Below are 24,107 nucleotides of genomic sequence, written 5' to 3' on the forward strand. Positions count from 1 at the left end.
ATCGAAGATTAGATATACGTATTTTGATTTCAGCGAATCGTGCACGTCAATGGTGATCGTCAGGTGACTGCCATACCGGACAACCGTGCCGTCGTAGTGAACAGCTGAAGCGTGTGTACCCAGAACCTGTGATTAGCGGATCCCGGATTCACCTTTCTTACGCCATTTTGTCCTCTTCTATTCCTACTCTTACGCAGCCGGAGATGGGGTTCGACTTGCCTCATTCAAAAGCTGTTTCTAGCGCAGATTGTGCTACTTGTCGCCGTGGTGTCACTTGAGAGGTTATCTCACGGCAGCCTTGTCTTTTATTTTTTTCCGATAGGAAGACACACCTACTCGCATTTACCTCTACACCGATAAGAAAGTTCGCAGTAGTTTGACGAATGTTGCCAGTGGGTATGCGATTGCATTCTCCAGCGACGAAATAAACGTCCGTGCACTTGTTTCGAGACTAAAATTTGCGGCTTTTAGTAGCATTTGTTTAAAATAAGAAAAACGCTCAGTAATTAAAAGTACGCGAATACTGGACATTTTATAAAAAAACGTCTATAGAAATGAAGTATTGGCATTTATTTCTTTAGTGCGCCCTTCGAGAATATGACCCCATGTATCTACGAATAGTCCCAATATACTGTAGCGCAGCAAAAGACGAAGACACAAGAGACGAGAGACGAACAACACGAGCGCTCGTGTTGTTCGTCTCTCGTCTCTTGTGTCTTCGTCTTTTGCTGCGCTACAGTATATTGGAACTATGTACCAACAAGCCCAAAAAGCCACGCTACAAATAGTCGTTTAGGAAACAGAGTAGCGGCTCGTGATCTGATTATTACGCGATAGCATAGAAGCCTCACCGGAGCAAAACGCCGGCGGCGTCGTCCAGAAGAAACCTGATTTGCTGGCGGGCAATGACGTCACCAGTGATGTCACAAGAGCGGAGAAATCTGATTGGCGGGAGGGGCGTGACCTGGCCAGCCCGGCAGTGATGTCACCAGACCAGGTTCGTCTGTGTGAAACTTCCTTGAGACGCCACCTGCCAACCATGGTGGGTTGTGTACCCGAATAGCAGAAGGGGAACCTGGGCCTCACAAGCTCCATCAGTCACTTTCAGCAAAGGCATGACCCGTTTCGATTGCGATCGAATTGCCTACAATTAATGTGATTAGATGTCCCTATGTTCTTAAACCAAAAAAAAAACAAAGACCTTTTTTTTTTCATGCAGGTCACCATATTAGAAAGCACTAAAGTGATGTATTAGTGTTGTGGTAGTCAATCTAGTTCCTTCTTTAAGTGCTTGCAACAGGCATTTTCACTACACAGTAGATAATCAACGAAGTTTCCCATATTCGTCGAGTGTTGCTCAATTACTTTTTATATTGCCTTTTTAGTGAGAGTATGAGAAGATTTCATGGCTTTTAACTCCTTCCATTCACTCACATGGGGCTCAGTGCATTGTGATTGCATTTATTCCTGCTGATTTGCATTCAAAAGTACGCACTAATAAATCCGAAAATTTCATTATCCCTACACCTGCAGTACTCTGGGAAAGAAGGTAGCGGCATGATAAAAATAGTGCTTGTGAAGACAGAGTTGAGTTGATGTTGTTGCAGTTTATTGGTTCAGTTGGCCTTGCTGTTTATTGCCTGCATTTCCTCCTCGATGGGATAGAACAAGTAATAGGGACAAAAACTTTTGTGCTCTTTTGCTTATATAAAAGTGCACTCTTACGCTTCGAGCAAGCGGAAAACACGAACAGATCTCGTCACTATGCCACTGCATCTTATAGCATAAAAAAATTCTCACAAGCGTTGCCATTAAAACAGCTGAAATAAACTTTTGTGTCACTTGCAAACACTAATAATTATGTAAATATAATACCAATTCTTTGCGCTTTTCCATAGTGTGCGTTGTGTTCTGAGTCCTAGTCGAAATCAACAGGAAGAATTGGGCGTGGGCAGGGCATGTAATGCGAAGGCAAAAAATCGCTGGTCCTTAAAGGTGCCCTGAAGAGGAATCTGAACTTGTACTTTTACCGCCGAAACTCTTATCTACGCGTTCCGAGCGTTGTTAGAAACTTCGAACTTGCCCTTTGAGGCCGATTTCCCTAATTAAATATTAAACGTCCCGGCTCCCGCCTTTTTTTTTAATTCCCCGCAAACGGTGGGAGGAGTCGACCAACCTTTCAACCAGTCCCGTGGCGGCTTGTCGCTCTGTCATCGGCGGAGTGATACGTAGTGATCGGCGAAGGCAAGGAGTACACGCGTATTTTTATTTCCGTGGGCCTAATTTGCAGCTATGTAGTCTTTGACTAGATCTATTTATTCACGGAATCCTAAAAAAAACAAAATAAAAGCAAAACCAAAGCCGCCATGCCACTGCCTGAAAGGCACTCCATGCGTTGATCGACTCCTCCCACCGTCTGCGGGAAATTAAAAAAAAAGGCGGGAGCCGGACGTAAATCTGATTTAAATTAGGGAAATCGGCCGCGCAGGGCAATAATTCGAAGTTTCTAAGAATGCTCGAAACGTGTGGTGGTGGTGGTGGTGTGACACTTTTATTGGAACGTCCTTTCTATTAGGCGTTCTGTAGGTCCTGGGCCAAGGCGACGAGGGCACGCTGCAGCCTCAGATCCAGGGAGGCGCAGGGAGGGAAATCCGCCGCAGCGTCCAAAGGTGGCTTGTGGTTGTATGCGTATGCTTGGCGGCGGCCTGCGTGTGTGTGGGCGGACATGTTGCGTGGAATGGGTGCGAGGCGGAGGTTAGGAGGGTAGATCGGAGACTGTGGTGGGTCTGGGAAAGAGATGGGAGCGTAGGGAGTCTGGGATAGGATCCATCGCCCAGCTGGTGTACGAAACGTGTAGATCGAGCTCCCGCGGCAAAAAGACGAGTTCAGATTCCTCTTCAGCGCAACTTTAAATGTGCACTAACGAGGATTCTGAGCTCGTCTTTCTACCGCGGGAAATCGACCTGCACGCTCTGAGCATTCTTATAAACTGCGAATCACTGTCGTTTTCGGCCGATACCGATATTAAATCGAAATGAACTTCTTGGCTCCCGCCTTTCTTTTTTTGCTTAAACAAATTTTCGAAAAGGGGAGGAGACAGCCAACGCGTGGGGTGTTTTTCAGCCAGCCGCGTGGCTGGTTGCCTCTCTGCCATCGGCGGAGTGATACGTAGCGATCGGCGAAAGCAAAGAGTCCATGTGCATTTTTATTTCAGTGGGCCTAATTTGTGGCTATGTAGTCTGCGACTCAAACTATCAATTCGCGTAAACCTAAAAAACAAAAGAAAACCGAAAGCGAAGCCGCCACGTGACTGGCTGAAACGAACTCCATGTCTTGGCTGACTCCTCCTCTTTTCGGAGGTGAGTTAAAAAAAAGAGAAAAAAAAGGTGGGAGCCGGGACGTTTAGTTCAACTTAATAGGGAAACAGCCGTACAGGCCAATAATTCGGAGTTTCTAAGAGTGCTCTTAGTGTGCAGATCGAGTTTTCGCTGTAAAAAAACGAGCTCAGATTCCTCTTTAGTGCACCTTTAAGAGTGACGGAGTGGATTCCAAGAGAAGGAAAGTGTAGCAGGGGGCGGCAGAAAGCTAGCTGGGCGGATGAGATTAGGAAGCTTGCGGGGATACGGTGGCCGCAACTGGCACAGGACAGGGTGAATTGGAAAAACAGGCCTTTGCCCTGCAGTGGGCGTAGTCAGGTTGGTTGATGATGGTTAGGATGAAACTTTTGTTGATGTCGAGCGTTCGCTGTTGTTGTTTCCCAAGTGACAGTATGACAGTACCTACTCTTCCTTCGTCGTCATCTCTTCGCGCTGGTACCGTGTATTGTTGTGTGCGAAGGTGACACTCACACCAACTAAGAATGTAGGCGATCTCCTTCAAAATAGAGAAAATAAAAAATAAAAACAAAGAATCTACTTTGGCACCGCGCGTTGTTGAAAAGTAGAAATCCTGAAGAAGGAAACGGCTACGACCTGAACGCTGTGCCCTAACCGAGGGCGTTATAGAAAAAAAAATAATAATGACTTTTAGTGAACGACTGCAACCTCCCAGGATAATCGTGATAATTATGTATGGTAATTTCTAATGCAGAATAAAAAGTTACGAGGTCAAGGCACTTCTAGCCCGGCTATCCGGACATTAGGAAGCTCGTAGAAAAAAAAAACAAACAATAAAGACAAGAATGTGCTTCTGTGAAAACTTTGGGCAGTGAATGAATTGTTCTGAATGGCATAAAATCTTTGCATCCAACTGGAAAAATGTGCGAATGAGAGTATGCTAAAAAAATAATTACATAGGAGAAGCAGGGGTCGACAACAATGCGCTCAAAAAATGGGAACAATGACAAGTAGGTTGACCCGAGCAAGGACGATTTATTAAACTGAACTGCGAAGTATCTTTGTTCAGTAATTACGTCATACAAGAACGAAATCTTAGGCGACCCTCACCAAACAGCCATAGCCACTTTTAATTCAGATAATACATTCGGGACGGTTGGTCAGCCCTGGCCAGTTGCAAATTTGTCGTTCTATATCAAAGATCGTGTTTGGAGCACACGTTCTTACATGCGGCGTCGAATGCACACACTGGTAATACTTGCTACAATCAGTCTCGTGAGGCAGAAGATTGTTGGCACCTGCGTCCTTGCATATATCACTATTTTGCTTAGGTTCAACTACTGCAGGAACTGATGACGTCGTATACGCTTCCGGTGACGTCGTGCCGATCGCGTCGCCGTTTACAGAGGACGACTTTTCTATGACAGATGGAGTAGTATGCAACGGTGGACTGTCAATGGTGGTGCCTTCCGAAGTAGGCATCTCCACTGATGGCACTGTAGTCGGGGTTTCCAGCGGAATCGTGATGGCTTGGGTGGAAGGCTGGTCCGTTACAGTAGCACGGCCTAGCCGGCCTATACCGCGCCATTTGGGCCCCGAGGTTTCGTCATAGCCCTGCGGATTTGGCGTTGCCTTGTCGGGTTGGGATGGCGTTGTGGCCGGCCTCTTCCACAGCGTCTCTTTTACAGGAGGCTTGTAAGGGTTCCTGGTGCTGAAAAGGTCTTCCCCCCACCACGTTTCGTTGGGGGGATAGTAAGGAATGTCATCGTCGAGCGACGCCGCGTCGAAACTTGAGCGGATAGTCTTGAGGAGATTAGACTTCCCGGTGCAGGAACCGGTGTAGTCATCCAGGTCCACTGTCCTAATTGCCACCCCGCGGTATTTTCGTCCCATGACTAGTTTTGCCTGCGATTCGAGGAAAGAAATATTACGAGGCGACTTGACCTTGTGCTTTAGGAAAATGCCACGTTTTAGTCTGACACATAAAACAAGCACCGCAGCAACGCTAAGACTGCAGAATACGGGACAAAGGCCAGAGTTAGAGTTTCTTATAACGTCCTTATCATGTACTAATGTATTCTTTTTGTGCAAACAAATTATGCGTACAAGGCAGAAGACCTTCTGCAAGAGCGTAGAGACTATCAGGGACAAAAGTAACTGAACCCCCGCCAAGTTCCGAAACTTGCCGCACTGCATGGGGGCGCCACCCGACGGTGCACTCCTGGTGTCGACAGCGGCACATGGAGGGGAGGTCAATTACTTTTGGCTTCAAAAGTGCATTCAGTCCTATACAACAGTGCTGTTATCAGTTACAACTCATGGACGCCACACAAATAGAACCAAAAGCTTGACAGCACGTGAAGTTTTGTTATTTTCTGCGAAAAATGCAGTCCAGAAAATTAGTTGACAGTGTCCAGTAACCTCTACTGTAAATATGGGAGTGGCTGACGACATGTAGAAGCGCTATAGCTTCAAAGTGTTCTTAGAATAGAAGTGCCCGACCTTTTGACGTATGCTTTCCTCGTCTTCGTAGGCAACGAATTCTTCGTCGTGACGAAGGAAAGGGCAGGCCTCCTCTCCGAACCGCCCCTGTGTCCATCCGCTTCGAAGTTGGTCGCAGACCTGGAAGGATACGCGCAGAGCTTCTAGAAATACAACCTGAACGAATAGTTTCTTGTCTGTGTTAGACTGGTCTGCAAAGTCGTCGTGCTTTGACAGCAAGCATGCCTGCTTCAGGGGTCCTCACACCAGGCAGCTAATCTGCATTGTATGCAAGGTCGTGGTCGTGGTATGTCATGCCGGACACAATGAAAAATGATAACACACAAAATGCGCTAAAAAAATGGGGATGCATCTTGAGCCGAAATTTCTCCCTTATGGCTGCCTTCTAAAATCGCCTTCGTTGAGGAAGCACAGAACGGTTAAGTGGCCCCAACTAAATAAAATGAGCCGACTCTGATGCAGCGATCGTATGCCGAGCGTTCACACACCTAACAATGTCGCCGGTTCCAATCCATGTCGCGAACTGGACTCTATTTTAACTGGTAAGTTTATGCTGCACGAAACTCGAAATCGTATGCCACCACCCCGAACACTCTGACAAAAGGTTCAGCCGCAATGTTCGCATGAAGATTCGCGAAGACGTGGAATTGGGTGTGCATATGTCGCCGATTCGAATCCCTGCCGTGAGCTAGGCTCTAAGTTAACTAGTATGTGTATGCTGCACAAAACGCTGAATCGTATGACACCATCCGGAACATTCTGCGGAAAACGGTTGACCCACAAATTTTACACGAATGTCGGGACTAAGGGGCCCGACTTTTACACCTGTCAGACAGGGATATATATACCAGATCGACATGGTTCAGTCAGGGATATATATATCAGATCGACATGGTTCAGTCTAGAGGATATCTGTTTGTTCAGCCAGCGTCCGTTTCGGCGGACGCGGTTGTTGCTGCGACGCGCGTCTTTTCTTTCCTCTGATCTTTTAACTCTCCTCTGTCTGCACGTGGCAGCGGTGGTGGCTCGGCTGGAGCCAGTTGGCAGGCCCGTGCACTTTCCTTTTCACCCTTCTCTCACTCGCAACAACGGTTCAGTCTAGAATTGTGGTGCTGGAATATCATGCTGACCCCGGTTATTAAATCATTCTATTATGTAGACCCCTAATGCTTTAAGTTGGGCTAGTTGGTAGTCGGTATCACACATATTGACTAGCGAAATTCACACACAGGACAGAGAGGGTGGCATAACACTAGCGTGTGTTCTGTCGCCATCTCTATCCTGTGTGTGAATTTCGCTAGTCAACATGTGTGATATGTAAACCCCTCGGCTACCATGGCAACCAATTGCTATGGAGGCCGCCATATTGGATTCTATACACGGAATCAGCATAACTCGGAGGCTTCGATACGCGACCAGTATAGAGCTAACACTTTAAAAGGCTGACGAATTACCTTCACGAAAGACACGCGCCCCGAGCAGCCCTCACTCTTTTAGGGTGTTTTGCTCGGTTTTAAATCAACCCGAGTTTACGACTGAAGTGCCTGCCACCAACAGGCTCCGTGTTTTTTTTTTTTTTTTCATCTTGAAAGTGTCGTGTCTGACGCGCTCATTTGTTAGAATTATGCCGCTCGAGCATCCAAAGTTCTCCCGTATCATTCGGGCCCCTCGAAGCTATTAAGAGAGGCATTGCTGCGACAGTTGTGGAAGCCTCCTTAAAGAAAGATATTGTTGACTAGACTTGGTATATGACTTAGATAAAACGTTCGGCCACAGACGTCATGCCCACTTCTCTCTCCATGACTGCGCTCCTCGATATTCTTCATCTTGTTACCTTTTTTCCTCTTTTTCTTCTTTTCATTGTTCTATCTCACTTTCTTGGTGTGGCTTGTCTTCGCTCTTGGTACGGCTTGTGTGGCCTAGGCACCGATCCGTTGGGTGCTAAGCCACAGCCAAGACATTAAAGATCTATAACGGGCTGCACTTACACGACGACTGAGCATGAGCTGCTGTAAGGGTTCTCAACGCAAAACAGATGGCGCCACCCCTTGTTAAGTGAAATATTGGCGGAATGGATTGGCAGACTAAGTGAGGTCGGGTTTCCTGAGCACAAAGAAAAGTCCTTCCAATGCTTTTGCACTCCCTTTCTTTGCGGAATAAATCCATTTGCCGTGTTGGCTTAAATATCTTATACTTAATAAAATCTTATGTTTTATGAACTAAAGATCGTTTAATTCGAACTACTGATTGAGGTTGCAGTTTGTGGCATCTGGATTTCTTTCGTCGTACATTGAGCGAGGTTGCCTTTCTAAAACACTTTAAAGACGAAAAAGGAAATGAAATAATATCTTCCTCATTGCTTATTTTAGCAAGTAAACTTTTTATACACCAAGGTAGTTTCATGCAGGCTAAAGTAACTGTTAAACATTATGTAGCGCTGAATTTGATCTAATGCGCAGTGACCTGTTGTTAGGTTATAGTCAAAGTTCCCGCTTATTGATTACACGTGGCCCTTTTTTCTCACCTCGTAGGACGAGAGGAATCCCTGCCGCTGCGTGTAAGGCCCAGCACGGCCCGTGAACACAGTGTGCACGCCGGAGCCCGAACCTGTGGCGGAGTACGTGCTGCCCGATAGCGGTATGTCGAGCACTACACTGAGACGCTGGCCGTCTCTTTTCACAACGAGCTCGGCTCTGTCAATCTGTGGAGACAGAAAGGACAGACGAACTCAGTTACCTCACATTACGCCACACCCGACGATGCTTTCCTGTCTGTCTGAACTCAATACCACCGCACGGCTCCCCAGCAGCACAGCTAGCAGTGGAAATATATTGGCACAATATTGGAAATGTATCGGCCCAATATTAGAAACGTATTGGTATTGGTGCTAATTAAGTCACTCAGGACATGAACTGCAAAGCATGATCACTGAATTAGACAGGCAGAGCAGATCGATGGGGCTAAAAATTAACATGCAGAAAACCGAAGTAATATTCAACAGTCTAGTAAGGGAACAGCAGTTCGCAATTGATGGTGCGGTGCTGGAAGTAATAAGAGAATATGTCTAATTAGGGCAGGTAGGGACAGCTAATCCGGATCATGAGAGGGAAATAACTAGAAGAATAAGAATGGGGTGGAGCGCATTTGGCAGGTTCACACAGATCATGAATGGCAGTTTACTAATATCCCACAAGAGAAAAGTATGCAACAGCTGTATCTTGCCGGTACTCACCTATGGGGCAGAAACGTGGAGGCTAACAAAGAGGGCTCAGCTTAAGTTAAGGACAATGCAGCGAGCTATGGAAAGCAAAATGATAGGTGTAAAGTTAAGAGATCGGAAGCGGGCGGAGTGGGTGAGAGAACAAACGCGGGTTAATGATATCCTTGTTGAAATCAAGGAGAAGAAGTGGGCTTGGGAGGGCATTTAATGCGAAGGCAAGATAACCGCTGGTCCTTAAGGGTAACGGAGTGGATTCCAAGAGAAGGCAAGCGCAGCAGGGGGCTTCAGAAAGTTAGATGGGCGGATGAGATAAAGAAATTTGCGGGAATACGGTGGCCGCAACTGGCGAAGGACAGGGTTAATTGGAGAGACATGGGAGAGGCCTTTTCCCTGCAGTGGGCGTAGTCAGGCTGATGATGATGATGATGATGATTTGTAAAGGTCGGTCCTGCAAAGGACCAGATTGAACAGCCATTTCTAATATTGGGCCGATTGCCTGTGCTGCTTAGGAGCTGTTATGATTTTAAGAGGTGGCACTGGCTAGGTAGCTTCTCTTCGGATGCCCCCAGCTTTTGAATTTCATGTTGGGTTGTTTTTAGAGCATAAACAAATTTCTGCGTTATGAAAGGTGTATGTCGTGGCTGAAAACCTCCACGTTCGCGTCTGCTGTGCGATGTCAGCGCACGTAAATGAATCAGAGGTGGTAAAAACCAATCGTTCAGATCCCTCCACTGCGGAGTCTCTTTTCTGCCTTCCGAAAAAATTGGGAGAGAATGTTTACAGCATTCGTATACAGTGCGAAAGCACGGCGTATGTATATAATCAGAACTCGTCACTCTCTACTTATTATTCACAGATCCTTGGGAGTTCTCGTACGGCTCCTGGCGCAGTGGTGCAGTGGTTAAGTGGTTAAACGGTGCGTCACTGCCCTTGGTTGGCAGGTGCTGCCATCGGTGGAATTTGTGCGATCCAGGTTGCTCTCGTACAGATAAACGCTAGATGATTTTGCTAGGCTCCGGACTTCCGGATTAGTGCTTTCGCACTGACAGCGAAGAATTCGATGCCCTTTGACAACGATCCATGGTGCAGCTTCAGACGCCGAGTAGTGAGTGACGAAAGCCGTCGTAGAGAAAGACAACGCCTACAGGGCCAGTCATAGAAGTAAGTATCGTTATTTACAACGTTACAGACACGCGGGGCTCGTTGGGTATGGTGATCGCAGACATATAACATCGTTTATTCCACCGTACCTTTGGTAGAAGGTAGAAGAAAGTAAGTCCTTAGCTGACTTCAATACGTGGCCCTGTCACAGGTGGGCATAGACCTAACCAGAGACCAGTAGACCAGCAGCGGATGTCGAAAGTTTCGACAAGAGAGATGCTCGATTACTTGAGAGGCGCAAGCAATCGATTGGTTGCGCTAGCTTGTGCTGCTGCTGGTGATGGTGATGTCGAATTTTTTTGCGTGCATTCATGTTGCTACTGCAACTTCTTTATGCTACATGGAAATGAGCCGATCGAGTGGTAATACTTACGTCGGTCATGTCCATGGTTCTTGTGACATTCAATCCGGAGCCCTTTGGGAACTCGTGGCAGTCGTTTGTTTTCACAAAGAAAAAGTTAACTACCCTGAAACGAGATGCGACAACATGGCGACATGTTTACTGAGGTCAACAACAACAACGTGGTGAGCCAGTAAAGTGAATGGTTTACCAGAGGTCATTGCTCGCCTTCTTGTGAAGAAAGCGTGAAATTACTGAGCGGAAAGTGGCTTTTATATCCGCAATTCCACTGGTGTTAACTGGTTAGCACTGAAAGAAGTTTCGCTTCAGAGAATCAGTCCCTGTTTTAAACTATTAACCACTGGGTATACGCCCAAAAGACAAAGTATATCTAGATGTTAGAAGCCCCAAATCTTGTCAGAATTGCGTGGACACTTTGGCGTCACACCGTTCCCATGGCTGTGTCGGTACCCAAATTGTACATTTTTAGGAGATCTTAAGTGTTAATTACGCTTAATTGCACATATCTCCATCTAATTTGACACAAATCCGACGTTTTCCCGACCATTTTGTGACAATTCTCACTATGCTATGACAACTTCCGGTGGATGTGACGTCGCATTGTTCCCATGGCTATATCGACGTCCGCGCTATTTCGAGGCAATTGCGACATTTTTGCCTATAATTAATTATCTAATTAATCTACAGCCATCAAACTTAGCTTCTTGGTTCAATTTTTCCTCCTCTATCTGAAGCAGCCATTGGTTTTCTTCTATCTTTTTAGTTCCCGATATAAACGCGTGTGACACGATTGTTAACGGACGACAGTATGAGCCTTTAAAGGCTTTCGCCTTAATACGTCAGTCCGTTTAGCAACACGGGGTCTGGCGACCGCGACGCCATCTTGTACTCACTGTGAAAGTCTGCCAATGTCGAAAAGGCGCTGTGTGGAGCTGTCGAAAGCAGGAAGCGTCAATATGATGCGCCAGTCTGTTATGTAGTTCTCCTGGAACTTGGTACGCATATCCTGCGCAGGCGTAAGGAAAAAAAATACATCAGTTGGGGACTTTGTGGAGGACAAAGCGGCATTCACTCGTTGGATCTGCTCCATCCAACTGAGGATAGCTACGCCAGCAGTAGCCGTTCGCAGGTCTACCTACCGGGTCCCGTGGCTAAAGAGGACGCCTTCGAGAGCACCCAATTCGAAGCTCCGCGAGGACGTCGCGACACCTACGACAAACGCAGTTCACTCCACGGCGAAAGGCCCACATAATATACCCATGTATATTATGTGTATAGCTTTCCTCTGTAGCCGTATGGCTGCGCTAGGGTGGATGTCAATGAGTAATTACTCCCTTATTACAAATCTACTACACCTTGGGGGATTCCCCTAAACATTTGACCAACACAGTTCCCACTTCGAGTTATTGATCAATTCGCTCTCACCTTACCATAAGCTTGTCGTCCCAGTTAGTTCAATTGGTAGAGCGACTGCTCCGGTGAAGCGGTGGTCCTGGATTCGAACCCCTAACCAGAACGAATTTTTCTTTAACTACGAAGTTTCTCAAAAAGCTGTATAGCTTTCCTCTGCAGCCGTATGGCTGCTCTCTGCTGCGCTCGGGTGGATGTCAATAAGTAATTACTCCCTTATTACAAATCTACTCCACCATGGGGGATTCCCCTAAACATTTGACCATACCCATGTATGTAAAAAGTGAGGAGGCTCTTTCTTTCTTTGTTTGTTTCCTTTCTTCTTTCTTTCAGTTTAATTCTATCTTATCTCTACTATTTTGTTCCCATCTCTCTTTCTTACTTCCCTACTTTGTTTCTTTTTGTTGGTTTCTACTTTTTTTGTTATTCTCTCTTCCTTTCTTCCCGTCTTTATTTTTTGCTGCTTTCCTTCTTGCTTTCTTCTTGCTTTCATTATTTTTCTTTTTTCTTTCCGTTCTGGATCCTATCGTCCTTTATTTCTTACTTATTTCCTTTTCTCTCCTTTGACAGTGGTAGCTGTTATGGCCATGTTTCCCATTTATGCGCTGTCATCGTGGTTGTAATACGCCAGGTGCGACTGCTCACTTATGCCGTCATGACTACACAGGGCGCTGATTGGTCAGATTGTAACGTCGTCAGGCATGACGTCGTGACAATGCGCCATACTGATTGGCTAGAATGAAGTGCCTTCGGGCTTGTCATCATGACAGCACACCGCACTGATTAGCCAGAGTTCCAATCACTGGTTGATTGGAACACAATGATGCAACTCCTAACGTCTGGAGCTCTCCTTATATCATGGTGCGTCTGTCACGGCGGCCGCTTCGCCTCATACGGATGGCTACGAGTGTGCGGATAAGGGGCAGTTTGTCACGGATGCTTACTTTACACGCTGTCTCCCCGCATCCTACACACCCACGCAATACGTCCAGACCTAACGTCCGGCAACTTCACCCGGCTTTCCTAAACTTTCAGCAAAAGGCGCACGTACCCGGAGTTACTAACCCGTTTGTCCGGCCTAACCATTTAGCACCACTGCAGCCGCCACCAAAATTCGCATACCACGAGGATAAACAACTGGTAAATTTATATTTTATTGCACCCTGAGTAGTGCTGCTGTGGTTTAGCGTTCTGTTGCTGAGCCGAGGGGCACGACATCGAATTCCGGTTGAGGCCGCAGCAAATGCATTTCTATGGAGACTAAATGAAAAAGAAGGAGATACTTATTCCATGACTACAGCGCAACGAACGGGACAAGAAGGACACAGGCAGAGACACAACACAGCGCTGTGTTGTGTCTCTGCCTGTGTCCTTCTTCTTGTCCCGTTCGTTGCGCTGTAGTCATGGAATATCGGAACCAACTCGCCCAGCAACTTACCTTGTCAGAGATACTTACGCTCCGCCTTAAGGACATGACGCGATAGCGTGTTGGGGTAATTACCATTAATGCAGAAGGTCATTTTCCTTTTATGCATTCATAGATCCCTAGGAGTCCCCATACTCCTCCTAGCGCACTGGTGCAGCGGTTAAGCGATGCGCCACTGCCCTGAGATGGCAGGCGTTCCCAGCGGTGGCCCTTGCGCGGCCAATGTTGCTCTTCCCGAGCGACTAGTCATTAATTTAATGCTCACCTACCACGGTGGGCAGTTTGGTCACTATTCGATGGGCAGGTTGTGATGGCGCTGCAAGGTCACGTGACCTAAGTGACCAACCTGCCTTCTGGGTTGCTCTCTTGGCGCCACCTGTCAACCATTCTCGTGATGTTGCACCCACGGCGATACCTGGCCTTACCTAGCAGAGTGAAGTTATCGCTTCAAAACCACCCGGTCTCGGCGCGACATCAGCACACGTTAAACAACCTGACATGGTTGAAATTAACCCAGCCCTCTCCTCTGTACTCTCGTAACCCTCGTGAAACTTTGGGACGTTAAGTACTGCATAATAAAGGATTTTTAGCGCAACGGGGACACAACACAAGAAAGACGACAACACGGGCGCTTACTCCAACTGTTTAATCAAGCGACAGCATACGAAATATATAGCCCTCCCAGCGCATGCGCACGCGTACAAGGCACCCAGTAACGCCATGCATCAATTTTATCACAGTAGGCGCGACAGAAATTTTTGCTCAGCTTGATATAGAAAAACAGAAGTGTCACTAACACATTGACGCCTGGTGTATGTGGGTGCCTTGTACGCGTGCTCATGCGCTGGGAGGGCTATATATTTCGTATGCTGTCGCTTGATTGGTTTGGTTTGGTTTATGGGGTTTAACGCCCCAAAGCGACTAAGGCTATGAGAGACGCCGTAGTGGAGGGCTCCGGAAATTTTGACCACCTGGGGCTCTTTAACGTGCACTGACATCGCACAGTACACGGGCCTCCAGAATTTTTCCTCCAAAGAAATTCTAGCCGCCGCGGCCGGGATCGAACCCGCGTCTTTTGGGTCAGCAGCCGAGCACCATAACCGCTGAGCCACCGCGGCGGCTGTCGCTTGATTAAACAGTTGGAGTAAGCGCCCGTGTTGTCGTCTTTCTTGTGTTGTGTCCCCGTTGCGCTAAAAGTCCTTTATTATGTCTGAAAACCAACTAGCTCAGCAGTTAGCCCTCTTAAGTACTGCATACGCTACTTTCAGCGCAGTGCTATAGAAGAAGCCGCGTTAAAAGATGCGTACGAGCATGTCTCACCCTTAGGAAAGGATGAATGAGGCGAGCCGTGTCCCACGACCGGATCGAGTCCTGCGGCGTCGCGGTGCCCGAGAAGAAGTCGAACACGACGCCGTCGAAGTCGTACGACTTGAGCCACTGGGCGAGGCTCAGATACGTGTCCCTCCAGAGGTGCATCGCACTCAAGAACTGCCAGTACTTCTCCACCGTTTCTTGAGGACCGCCCACGGCTAGGAGTATCTTGAGCTTCGGGTTGCGCTTCTTGAGCTCAGTGAGCTGCCGGAATGCACCTTCGCGGCGGGACAAGGACCAAGAAAGAAAAAAAATACTTCAGTTTGTAAGGCAGGTAACCCATTATGCTAACGACGACATTTTTAATTTTCCATGTCCGGTCTACCACTGTCCTCTTCCCGTCGTGTCCACTCATTTTTTTCCTGTAAGTTCACTCATGTGAAGAGGTGTACCTGTTAAAAGGCCAATCTACCATTGTTCTACACTTGAGCTTAAGCCGTGCGCCTATGCGGACGCAGAACGTCGTGAAACGGCGAAACGTGCCTTCAAAACTAACGCTCATATACATAGGCTTCAGTGAGAGTTTACATTCTCCAGTACAGGTCTATACTAACCTGGATTAGGGAAGGGCTACCACGTATTTACAAGCGCGCATGATACCCAGAAAAATGTGCGGGTGTCTATGGGGTAGCTCCTTTCAGAGTAGCGGAGCGAGAAGGCACCTAGCTACTCCATGAAGGAATACACTGTTCTAGGCTTAGCAAGAACAAGGCTGAAAACATTTTTGGTGCGACAGCATTACTTCACTAGCAATCCTGAAAAAGCTTATTCATCTATGAAGCCTCGGCCGTTGACCCTTAACATGAAATGACATTGGCCTAAATTGACTGCCGGTGATCCTGGGTGTGCTCGGGTGGAAGACCGGCTTGACCTAATCTAAAAATGGAATTGACCTACCTCCAATAATGGAGCTGTCCCACTTCCGTAATTTTCGGTGGCCCACTCCAGAAAATTTGAAAATTGAGGTGATCCAGGTTCGGAACCGACCTAAGACACCCCTAAAATGGCTAGTCCAACCCCCGAAATTTGAGTGGCTCACCCCCAAAATTTGAAAAATAGTTAACCCAAGTTCAGGACCTTGCTTTTGCCCAATATTTCGGGCGCAGCAATTCTTGAAGGACTTCCACTAGTTAGTAGAAGGGATGGTATAGTATAGTAGTAAGAACCATTTTATGCATTGGAAAGAGAAAGACAGGTGGAAATAGTAAAGAAAACCGGCCATTCGGACAACGCATGCGCCTCTATGTCAATACAACGGGCTTCGCGGCACAGCGCGGATGGCGTCAATGCAGAAACGTGATTACAGGAAGGCTATACAAATGCGTAAACAGAGGAGAAAAGGAATCAACTACAACTAACAAGTATGCATATTGGTTGCAGACACAGTTATGAAAATTTCCAGCTGAACAGAGAATCTTGCACCAGATATAAAGCTGAAATGGCGCATATTCATAGGATACTACACTGGCTGATAGTGTGTGGAAAGAATGAAGTCCTGTAGATAGAGACTCGTGAGGAAATTTTCTGGCCATTCAATTAGAGATGCAGTCGTATTGCGCGAGTGATGACCAAATTGGTAAGCGGTCAAATCAGGACAGTGAACTGCCGAGTAGAGGAAAGAATTGTTTTTGTTCTCAGTATTCATACCAATAATCGCCTTTGGTCGATACTAAAGTAGATTTTAAAATGTGCATGACATCTTCCCATGGCATGCAGTTGTTTTTTCCGTGAAGACCTCTTTCGTTTTAGTCGCTAACATAAGCGACTTCATATGAACGCCAAATTTTCTTTAAGTGAACAGAGCGTTAAGGTACAGAAGTCGGATGGAAAGCTGGACTAGTACTCTGTAACGGTTCTTTGGGGATGCAGGAGAGCGAAAACAAGACGAGTGTCTAATGAAGAAAGCACACAGACGAGCGCTTGTCCGTGTGTCTTCTTTTGACGTTGGTATTGATTTTTGCACTGTTTCATGCACGATTCGGGGCGCAGTCAAGAAATAAACAAGAATCACTTACGATGCGGTGGCAACAGCCATTTCGGGTTGTAGATGAAGGATTTCGAATACGCCCTCGCCTCGGCATCTGGTTAGAGATAAGAAAGTGGTTGGTTACTCAGTGCCTATTGAAGCTCTAAACGCAGTCGTCGAAAGTCTCATCCCGATGGAAAGGAGAAAAGGAGGAGAGTAAGGCTTTCCTGATAATCTACCCGTTTTTTTTTTTTCTAATCTTGTATTGGAGATTACTCATCAATGAACCGAGATTTTTGCCGCGCCTTTAGTAACGCTGCAAGCTGTACGTAAGCGCTTGTAAATTATCATTGTGCACTGTCCAAATATTAGTTTACTAGAGTTCCTCTACTGCATTCACAACATAAGGAAAACGAAGCAGAGAGAGGCATTTTTTCCACACGTTTCACCTCGTAAAAATTCCAAAGCCGGGCCGGAGGATGTCGGGACCCGGTAGAAAATAGGAGGGATGCCGAGGACCCAGGCATTCGAACCCAACCCCTTTAGTAAATGGTGTGTATTCTCTACCCCTAGGCGGCTGCACACATTGTTCCACAAGTTTCTTTGCAATTTATTTCCTTTCCATTGTCTTAGTAGACAATACCAAGGCTTTAATCACTGCGTTAAAAGAAACCCCATTCGTCAAACTTGAGTGAGTAGGGCCCCGCTCGTTTACCGAGCTTCAGTTCTTGCTCCAACAGCTTGATCGAACCGGTCTTGTCATCGATGGTCACGTGGGAGTAGACCACTGCGCTGCAGAGCTCGGCTGGAATGTCGCTGACGCTGAAGTTGTGCGGAGCGGGCCGCCAGCGAGAGAGGGCGTCCCAGAAGCAGAAAGTGTAGTACACGGGCTTCTGGGCCTTAGTAGATCCTGGAAAAAAGAGAGAAAAAAAAAACGACTGGTAGTTTAGCGTTGCTAAGCACGAAATATCGTGCGAAAGCACAATTTTTTGCACGTGGACACCACCGCTGCGTAGTACCTGAAATCGCGATTGAGGTGTCCACTGATCCAGGAAGCCAGTTATGCGTGTCTTCAACTTTTTCATCGTCAATGCCAATTTACCCAATGTACATCGGTAGTCTATGCTCCAGCGCAGCGTTTCGGCGTCAATGTTGTCAATGCCAACGAGTATTGTTCTAGTGCCTTGTTTCTGCCACAACGTTGTCCACGCAGACGCATGCAGCGCACGTCTCTCTGTCACTACCGCCACATGGCTCAAAGTGCGATTATTATTTTGATAGTAGAATTAGTTGATGACGAAGACTATGTACAATGCACAGCGCGAGAGCTTGTTGCAGTTAGCTATTCGCATGCTAAGCGATGTGAAGTGCTCCTGCAAGGCCTTCGTGGTCCTTGTAACCTCCTACAAGGACAGCGGTTAGGTTTCGCTTCATCGCCTTTATTTCCAGCGAAACTGCCCTTTACGTCACTACCCTATCGACCAATCAGGATTTCCCAGTCTCGCCGACGCTGGGTTTTGCGCCAAACCGGAGCTTTAACGCTTTCGCGCTAATACTGTAGCCAAGTTAATGCCCACAATTTATAGCCATATCGGCTCTCAGTTTGGTAACAAAACGATATATTTACGGATTGTTCTTTAGATAAATTTAATAATTTCAAAGGCTGCCGTTTTTAGGACGATACTTTGAGTGACGCAAGCACTGAGCATGCGCAGCAACGATGCGTTGTGCAAGTGTTCTGTGGATTTCGGTCATCTGTTAAGTCCGTATGAGACGGATTTCAAGTATTTCGTCTGGTTACAGTCACTCCACAGTCAATGCAATGAAATTGGGAGGTCCGGAAGTATGATGAGGGAACCTGATAGCGCTGAGCATGAGAAGGAAGCTGAAAAACAAGCTGATCAATATAGATACGCCACCAGGTTTCGTGAATGGACTGCATCTCATAACGATTCTTTGACCGAACCCATGCTGCTGTCTCTCTGGGAATTAGCACGCGAGGCAGGCATTGAAAGTTACATGTAAGTGGCTTACTCCAATCTTCCTTTCCCACAACTAGGCCTTCGTGCCAGCTCTGTGCCTTAACGAAGGCTGCTCACTCACTTCCTTAGAAATGTCTGTTGAGCAAATTGCAGCGGATATTCAGAACAAATTTAATGAGTTGTGACAAACTACGTAAACCACTGCAGCTGCTTTGTTGCTTAGGAACCACGTTAGCTGGAAACCTTCAAGGTTTGAAGCCTCGCATTCGTGCTGCTGTCAAGGCATTCGATATTCGAGCGACTCTAGCGGGCCGAATACGAGGAGGTGAAAAGGCAGGAGTTAAAAAGAGCTCCGCTTTAGGCATTTTCGCTGAACCAACGTGCACGGGGAGAGCATGATGAACTTTCTTGAGGCTTTGTCAGGGCTAATCCTCTATATGCTAGGGCACTGGAAACTGGTGATCAATGACAAATAGGCGAGTATATGCAGCCGGCCAAATCTTTAGCTAGCGTGCGCGGCGGCCCCTTCCCCGCTCTCTTACGCTTTGCGCTTTGGCGTGCGTGACGGCCGCGTTTTTCGTGCTCCTGCAGCTTGTGACGGACCAAACTTGTGAAAATATCAAATCTAAGCACAGGCTCACTAAGACTGTGCTTAATATTGAGCTTTCCACAAGTTTGCTTCATCGCAAAGCGCAGGAGAGCGGAAAATGGGCCGTCGCGCACGCTGGCTAAAGAGTTTGCCAGCTGTATATACTCGCCTATTTACCTGTGATCACCAGTTTCCACTGCCTTAGCATAGAAGATTAGGCCCGACAAACGATTTGTCTTCTTGCGCTGTATGCATTGGCGATCAAAGTGTAGTATGTCGTAACTGAAGTTGGTTATAACGAACACACCGGATATAACGAAGGTGTAGTATGTCGTAACTTAAAATCGGTTATAACGAGCATAACACCAAACAAATGCACACAATGAAGAATCAGAAGCGTTCCGGAGAGCTCAGCAGGACGGCACAAAGGCTTTCGCCTTGCTGCACGTAAGGTGACTTAAGTTCTCCCCCTGAATTTTTTTCCAGAAATAAAAATCCTGGCTAAACTAGGCAACGGCCCATTTAAAGTGAGCCGGGGGATGTGAGGCGGCAGCAGCAGCTGCTTCGCGCTGACTCGTGCTGCGCTCTTACTCCAGCGTGGTCCTTCTAGCACAAACCTCGTCCAAGACGGCACCAGGAAAGTTGGTTTCCGCTCTATGTGTTATCGCCGGCACCGCTCTAGCCCCCGCAAAGCATTCGTCACCCGCCGTTCCTCGTCCTGGCTACGCTGGCGATCGGCTTCCCGCTCGGCGGCGAGACTCGCGAGCGCGACGATCGTCCACTGCATCACTCATAGCAAAGCGTTGCGGTAGCTGCTGCGCTAGTCGCGTGCGTTGATTTCTAGGTTTGTTATTCATGTCCAACATGCTTGGACAAAAAAATTGAATATTGGAATATTGTAAGGTATTGTTATGAAAATATTGAAGGTAATGGTTCATTTTTCCGACGTGTAGCGGAATCTTTTTTTTTTGTAGTATTTCCATCACTCGCCTCGAGCAATTAAGACGGCCATAGAAAACCATTGGGAAAAACTTTTGACTACAGCAAATTCGTTAATAGCAAAAGAAGTGCAAGCCTGGCCATGGGAGAACTGCGGATATATTGATGGCTAGACTGAAATCTTACAAAATATGAAAAAAATTGGATTCATAAAATGGTTCCCGTTCAAAAAAACTTTTTACCGTAATTGTTGGGTATGTTGTTTCTCCGACTGCCTGCAGTGGGAATCTTGGCTGAACTTCCTCTCACCCAGCATTTCGCTTCCGAGCCGCAGCGGCAGGGGGCAGAGAGGAACACGGAACCGAAAGGCCGGGTCACGTGGCAGATGGCCTTCGCGACTCCGATAGCGAGTGGAGGGAGGCATCTCTGCGTGCACTAGAGTTTCAGATGTTTCTATTTCTCTCTCGACTACTGCGTCCCTTCATTTTCTCCCCATTCGTGTCTTCTTCGCTCTGGAACGCCGTTCTTATTTCTCCCTCCTTTCTTTTCTGGCTAGGTGGGTCAGGTCTCAACAGTACATGTAATCGGTCCAATATTGGAAACGCATTGTTGAAGCCCATTCCTACAAAGGGCCAGAGTGAAACCATCCATTTGTAATAATGGGCCATTAACTGTGCTGTTTGGAGGTGGGCGTATGAGATTAAGCTGTTTGTTGGGACAAGGTGGCCTCGGCTGGCACAGGACGGGGTTTATTAGAGAAATATGGGAGGGGCGTTTGTTCTGCACTGGGCGTAGTCAGGCTGATGATGATGATAATAACTGCGCGCCCAGTGCATTTAAGTGCGAATTTCACTCCTTTATTTTTCTCTCTAAACTGCATTACGTAATTTCGAACCTTTCTATATGTATTTATTTTTCATGCGTTTTATTTTGTTCGCGTGATATTTATGTATTGTTTAGATTTACAGTTGCATATATTCATACCCAGAAAACTCCTATTAAAAAGTAATGGTGTTCAAATGGTTAACATTTTCTCAATCAAGCTGCGGGGTATTTAGAGTTACAAATATTACAAATATCGCGTTCTCCATGCGATCGTTTAAACAGGAACCTTTCTCGCCGACTTCTAAAAGTTCATATTAAAGTGCTAAATTATCTTTTCAAACATATATTTTTTCATTCCCTCCGTTTTTTCTTCGGGATCTTCTCGTCTTTCCAATTGATCGATTTATTATTTTATTTTTTATTCTGCGAGTTCCCTACAAAGAGTTAAATTTCAGCATCTCTTTGTGTACCGATGTCTTTTATACATTGGTATGTTTCGCATGGTTTAAATGAACTGCTTTCAAGAGTGCTGGATACAACCATTAAAACAAACTATCCAAATTTAAACAGTTCTGAATGCATTTCATCCTCTATTATTAGCCTGCTAGGCTCTACCAGCATCAGCGGACTTACGCAGCCGGAGCCGCAACAGCCGTCGAAGACGATGACGCCGAAGTGCCACCGATGATGTAATCCTATGGAAATTTCCTTATTTATACCATCCTATCTTGGCCAATCCCCCCATGTGGGTATGTGCCATTATGAAGAGGATGAAGAAGAAGGAGAAGAAGACGGGTACGAGGCATAAGGCAGCCCGAGGACATCATCATCATCATCATCAAAGGGAGGAGAATTTCACGGAGAACCAGTGAGCCAGGGTCCTTGCGAAGCTCCATAACTTCCGAGTCATGTTGGTGCGCTTTTGTGAGGGCAGTAAATTCTCGCCTCGTGAAATTCGTCACCTTTAGTACGCGGCAGAATTCCCCACAGAATACTCGCCGTGGTGGCTCAGTGGATACCACGCTGGGCTGCTGGCCCGAAAGACGCGGGTTCGATCCCGGCCGTGGCGGCTGAATTTAGATGGAGGCGAAATTCTAGAGGCCCGTGTACTGTGTGTTGTCAGTGCACGTTAAAGATCCCCAGGCGGTCGAAATTTCCGGAGCCCTTCACTACGGCGTTCCTCATAGCCTCAGTCGCTTTGGGACGTTAAACCCCATTAAATCAAATCAAATCAAATCGACATCAGACATGTGCAGGGTTCTGACAATGCCCCGGAGGACGTTCTGTCGCGCGTTACTGCTTCCCTCGCCTCTGCTGCTCCATCATCGAACCTCGACTTGGGCGCCCTCGCAAAGCGCAGCAAGATGACTCCGAAGTTATGGACCTTCGCAAGGACGTTCGCCAGGAAAGGCCAGCGCCCTTCGGTTGGAGGCCATCTGACGTTCTAGCACCCCGGCCAGTAAATCAATCATTTCCTCCATCGAGCCGGCCTCATACTTTTTGGGTGCGACAAAGTCATCTGCTCAGAGCTTACCTTGACTCAAGATGGCGATGGATGCGGCAACGCAGAAAACGAGAAATGTGGCCCGATAGCTGAAATGAGAAGCCATGGACGCGCTTTGAATGCGGTTAAGAAGCGTATAGGATTGGGAAAGTACTGTCACGCGTTACTGCCACCATGAAGACATGCACAGCAGCGGAAAGAGTACCAGATCTAGTAACCATTACCTGCATGCCATGCTGGCGCCGGCAAGATCAAAACTGCTTTTCTGTTAGGAATGCCCAGCGCATATCGCGCAATACAATACACCAGCTCTGCAGATACGTGGCGTAATGTGACGCAGGCTGTCAACGGTTATTTCAGAGGCACGCCTACAGAAACCTCCTCCTGCTATCACACTTCACATGTGGCAGCTTATCAAGAACGACCGTCGGTGATAGCTTGGTTTGCTGTAGAAAAGATAACATTTTCTTCGCTATCAAACAGCCTCTATGCTGCAATGCGTCTAGCAGCACGAAGATAACGGCAGGGCATCGAGGTAGTTTCCTTACTGCTATGGGTGGGGAGGCGTATGCAGATGCGACCTGGGTTATTATTGTTCTCAGTTCTCGATAACATTCAGAATGGGCCGCTACGGTAGCTGCTCTTGAAACCAGGCGAAATCTTTCACGGCCTCTGCTTTTGTGATGTCATGCGTTCCGTCATACTACTTGACACTGAGTTTACATCAGCGGCCGGGACCTCGGAGCAGCCTTTTTCTTCGTAATCTACCGTATGCAACCCGTGCCGATGTACTTCTGATAACAATATAACGGTCTCAGCGAGTTGAGAGAGAGAAAGAGACGACAATGCTTTATTTTATTATGCAGGTAAAATCTGAACTATTGGTAGGGTTGCGTAGGGGCTGCTATGAATTTTGGGTTGTCGGTGGTATTGTTTCGGCGAACCCTAACGTGGACTACGGCTTTGCGCTGTATTATTTTTTCACATATGTTAGTGGTGCACATGTTTTGCATATGCACATTTTCTTTTTAGTTTGCTCAGTTCCTCGCGCAGTATATTACGCAAGGTCTTCAGGGCTGCACTAAGTATGCTCTTCGTAGAACTCTCTTTTCCTAGTTTTTTATTATTACGCAAATTGCTTATCTCTTGTCGTGTGCCTTGAGGTTGTCTGCAAAAAATGCCCGTAGAAGATTGTTTCTTGAACAGATAGTCGCTTTTAAGCAGTCATTTCTATCTGCTTCCACTGTCTTGTTTATTTCATTAGCGGCAACTTAATTCCACCGTATATATATAAAAAAACATATATGGCCTTAATTTGTTTGCCAGATGAGAAAAGATGGAGGAGCAACAAGGGGGGTAGCTATGTTTTAGTTAGCGCTTGCTAGAAATTTTGGAAGAAGAATTGAAAAAAAAAAGTTACGCAGCTCAGGAATATTTCGCTTGAATGTTTTAAGAAATTAACTGCGTTAAGGCGGATACTTAGGCAAGTTGGTACATCATACTTAAGAAGGAAAAA

The 24,107-nt window shown here is 46.8% G+C and overlaps 1 protein-coding gene across 1 annotated transcript; it reads right to left on the reverse strand.

Moving 5' to 3' along the window:
* Positions 1-4,469: 4,469 nt before the first annotated feature.
* LOC149331987 (chitinase-3-like protein 1) lies at positions 4,470-22,853 on the reverse strand. The gene is made up of 10 exons (XM_089555627.1): positions 22,816-22,853; positions 22,622-22,680; positions 17,468-17,662; positions 16,802-16,867; positions 14,736-15,004; positions 11,473-11,585; positions 10,592-10,685; positions 8,362-8,538; positions 5,838-5,957; positions 4,470-5,240 (listed from the first exon to the last, which is right to left on the reverse strand). The coding sequence occupies exons 1-10, from the start codon at positions 22,824-22,826 to the stop codon at positions 4,470-4,472; spliced, it is 1,875 nt and encodes a 624-aa protein (XP_089411753.1). The 5' UTR covers positions 22,827-22,853.
* Positions 22,854-24,107: the final 1,254 nt, after the last annotated feature.

Source organism: Amblyomma mixtum, chromosome 8, assembly GCF_055824585.1.
Source record: "Amblyomma mixtum isolate Tamu chromosome 8, ASM5582458v1, whole genome shotgun sequence".
Classification (NCBI taxonomy): Eukaryota; Metazoa; Arthropoda; class Arachnida; order Ixodida; family Ixodidae; genus Amblyomma; species Amblyomma mixtum.

Coding starts and splice junctions, on each gene's coding strand:
- LOC149331987 (XM_089555627.1), bottom strand. Junction 16,868..17,467: donor GGAGCAAGAACTGAAGCTCG/GTAAACGAGCGG, acceptor ATCTCTAACCAG/ATGCCGAGGCGAGGGCGTAT. Junction 15,005..16,801: donor ATGGCTGTTGCCACCGCATC/GTAAGTGATTCT, acceptor CCCGCCGCGAAG/GTGCATTCCGGCAGCTCACT.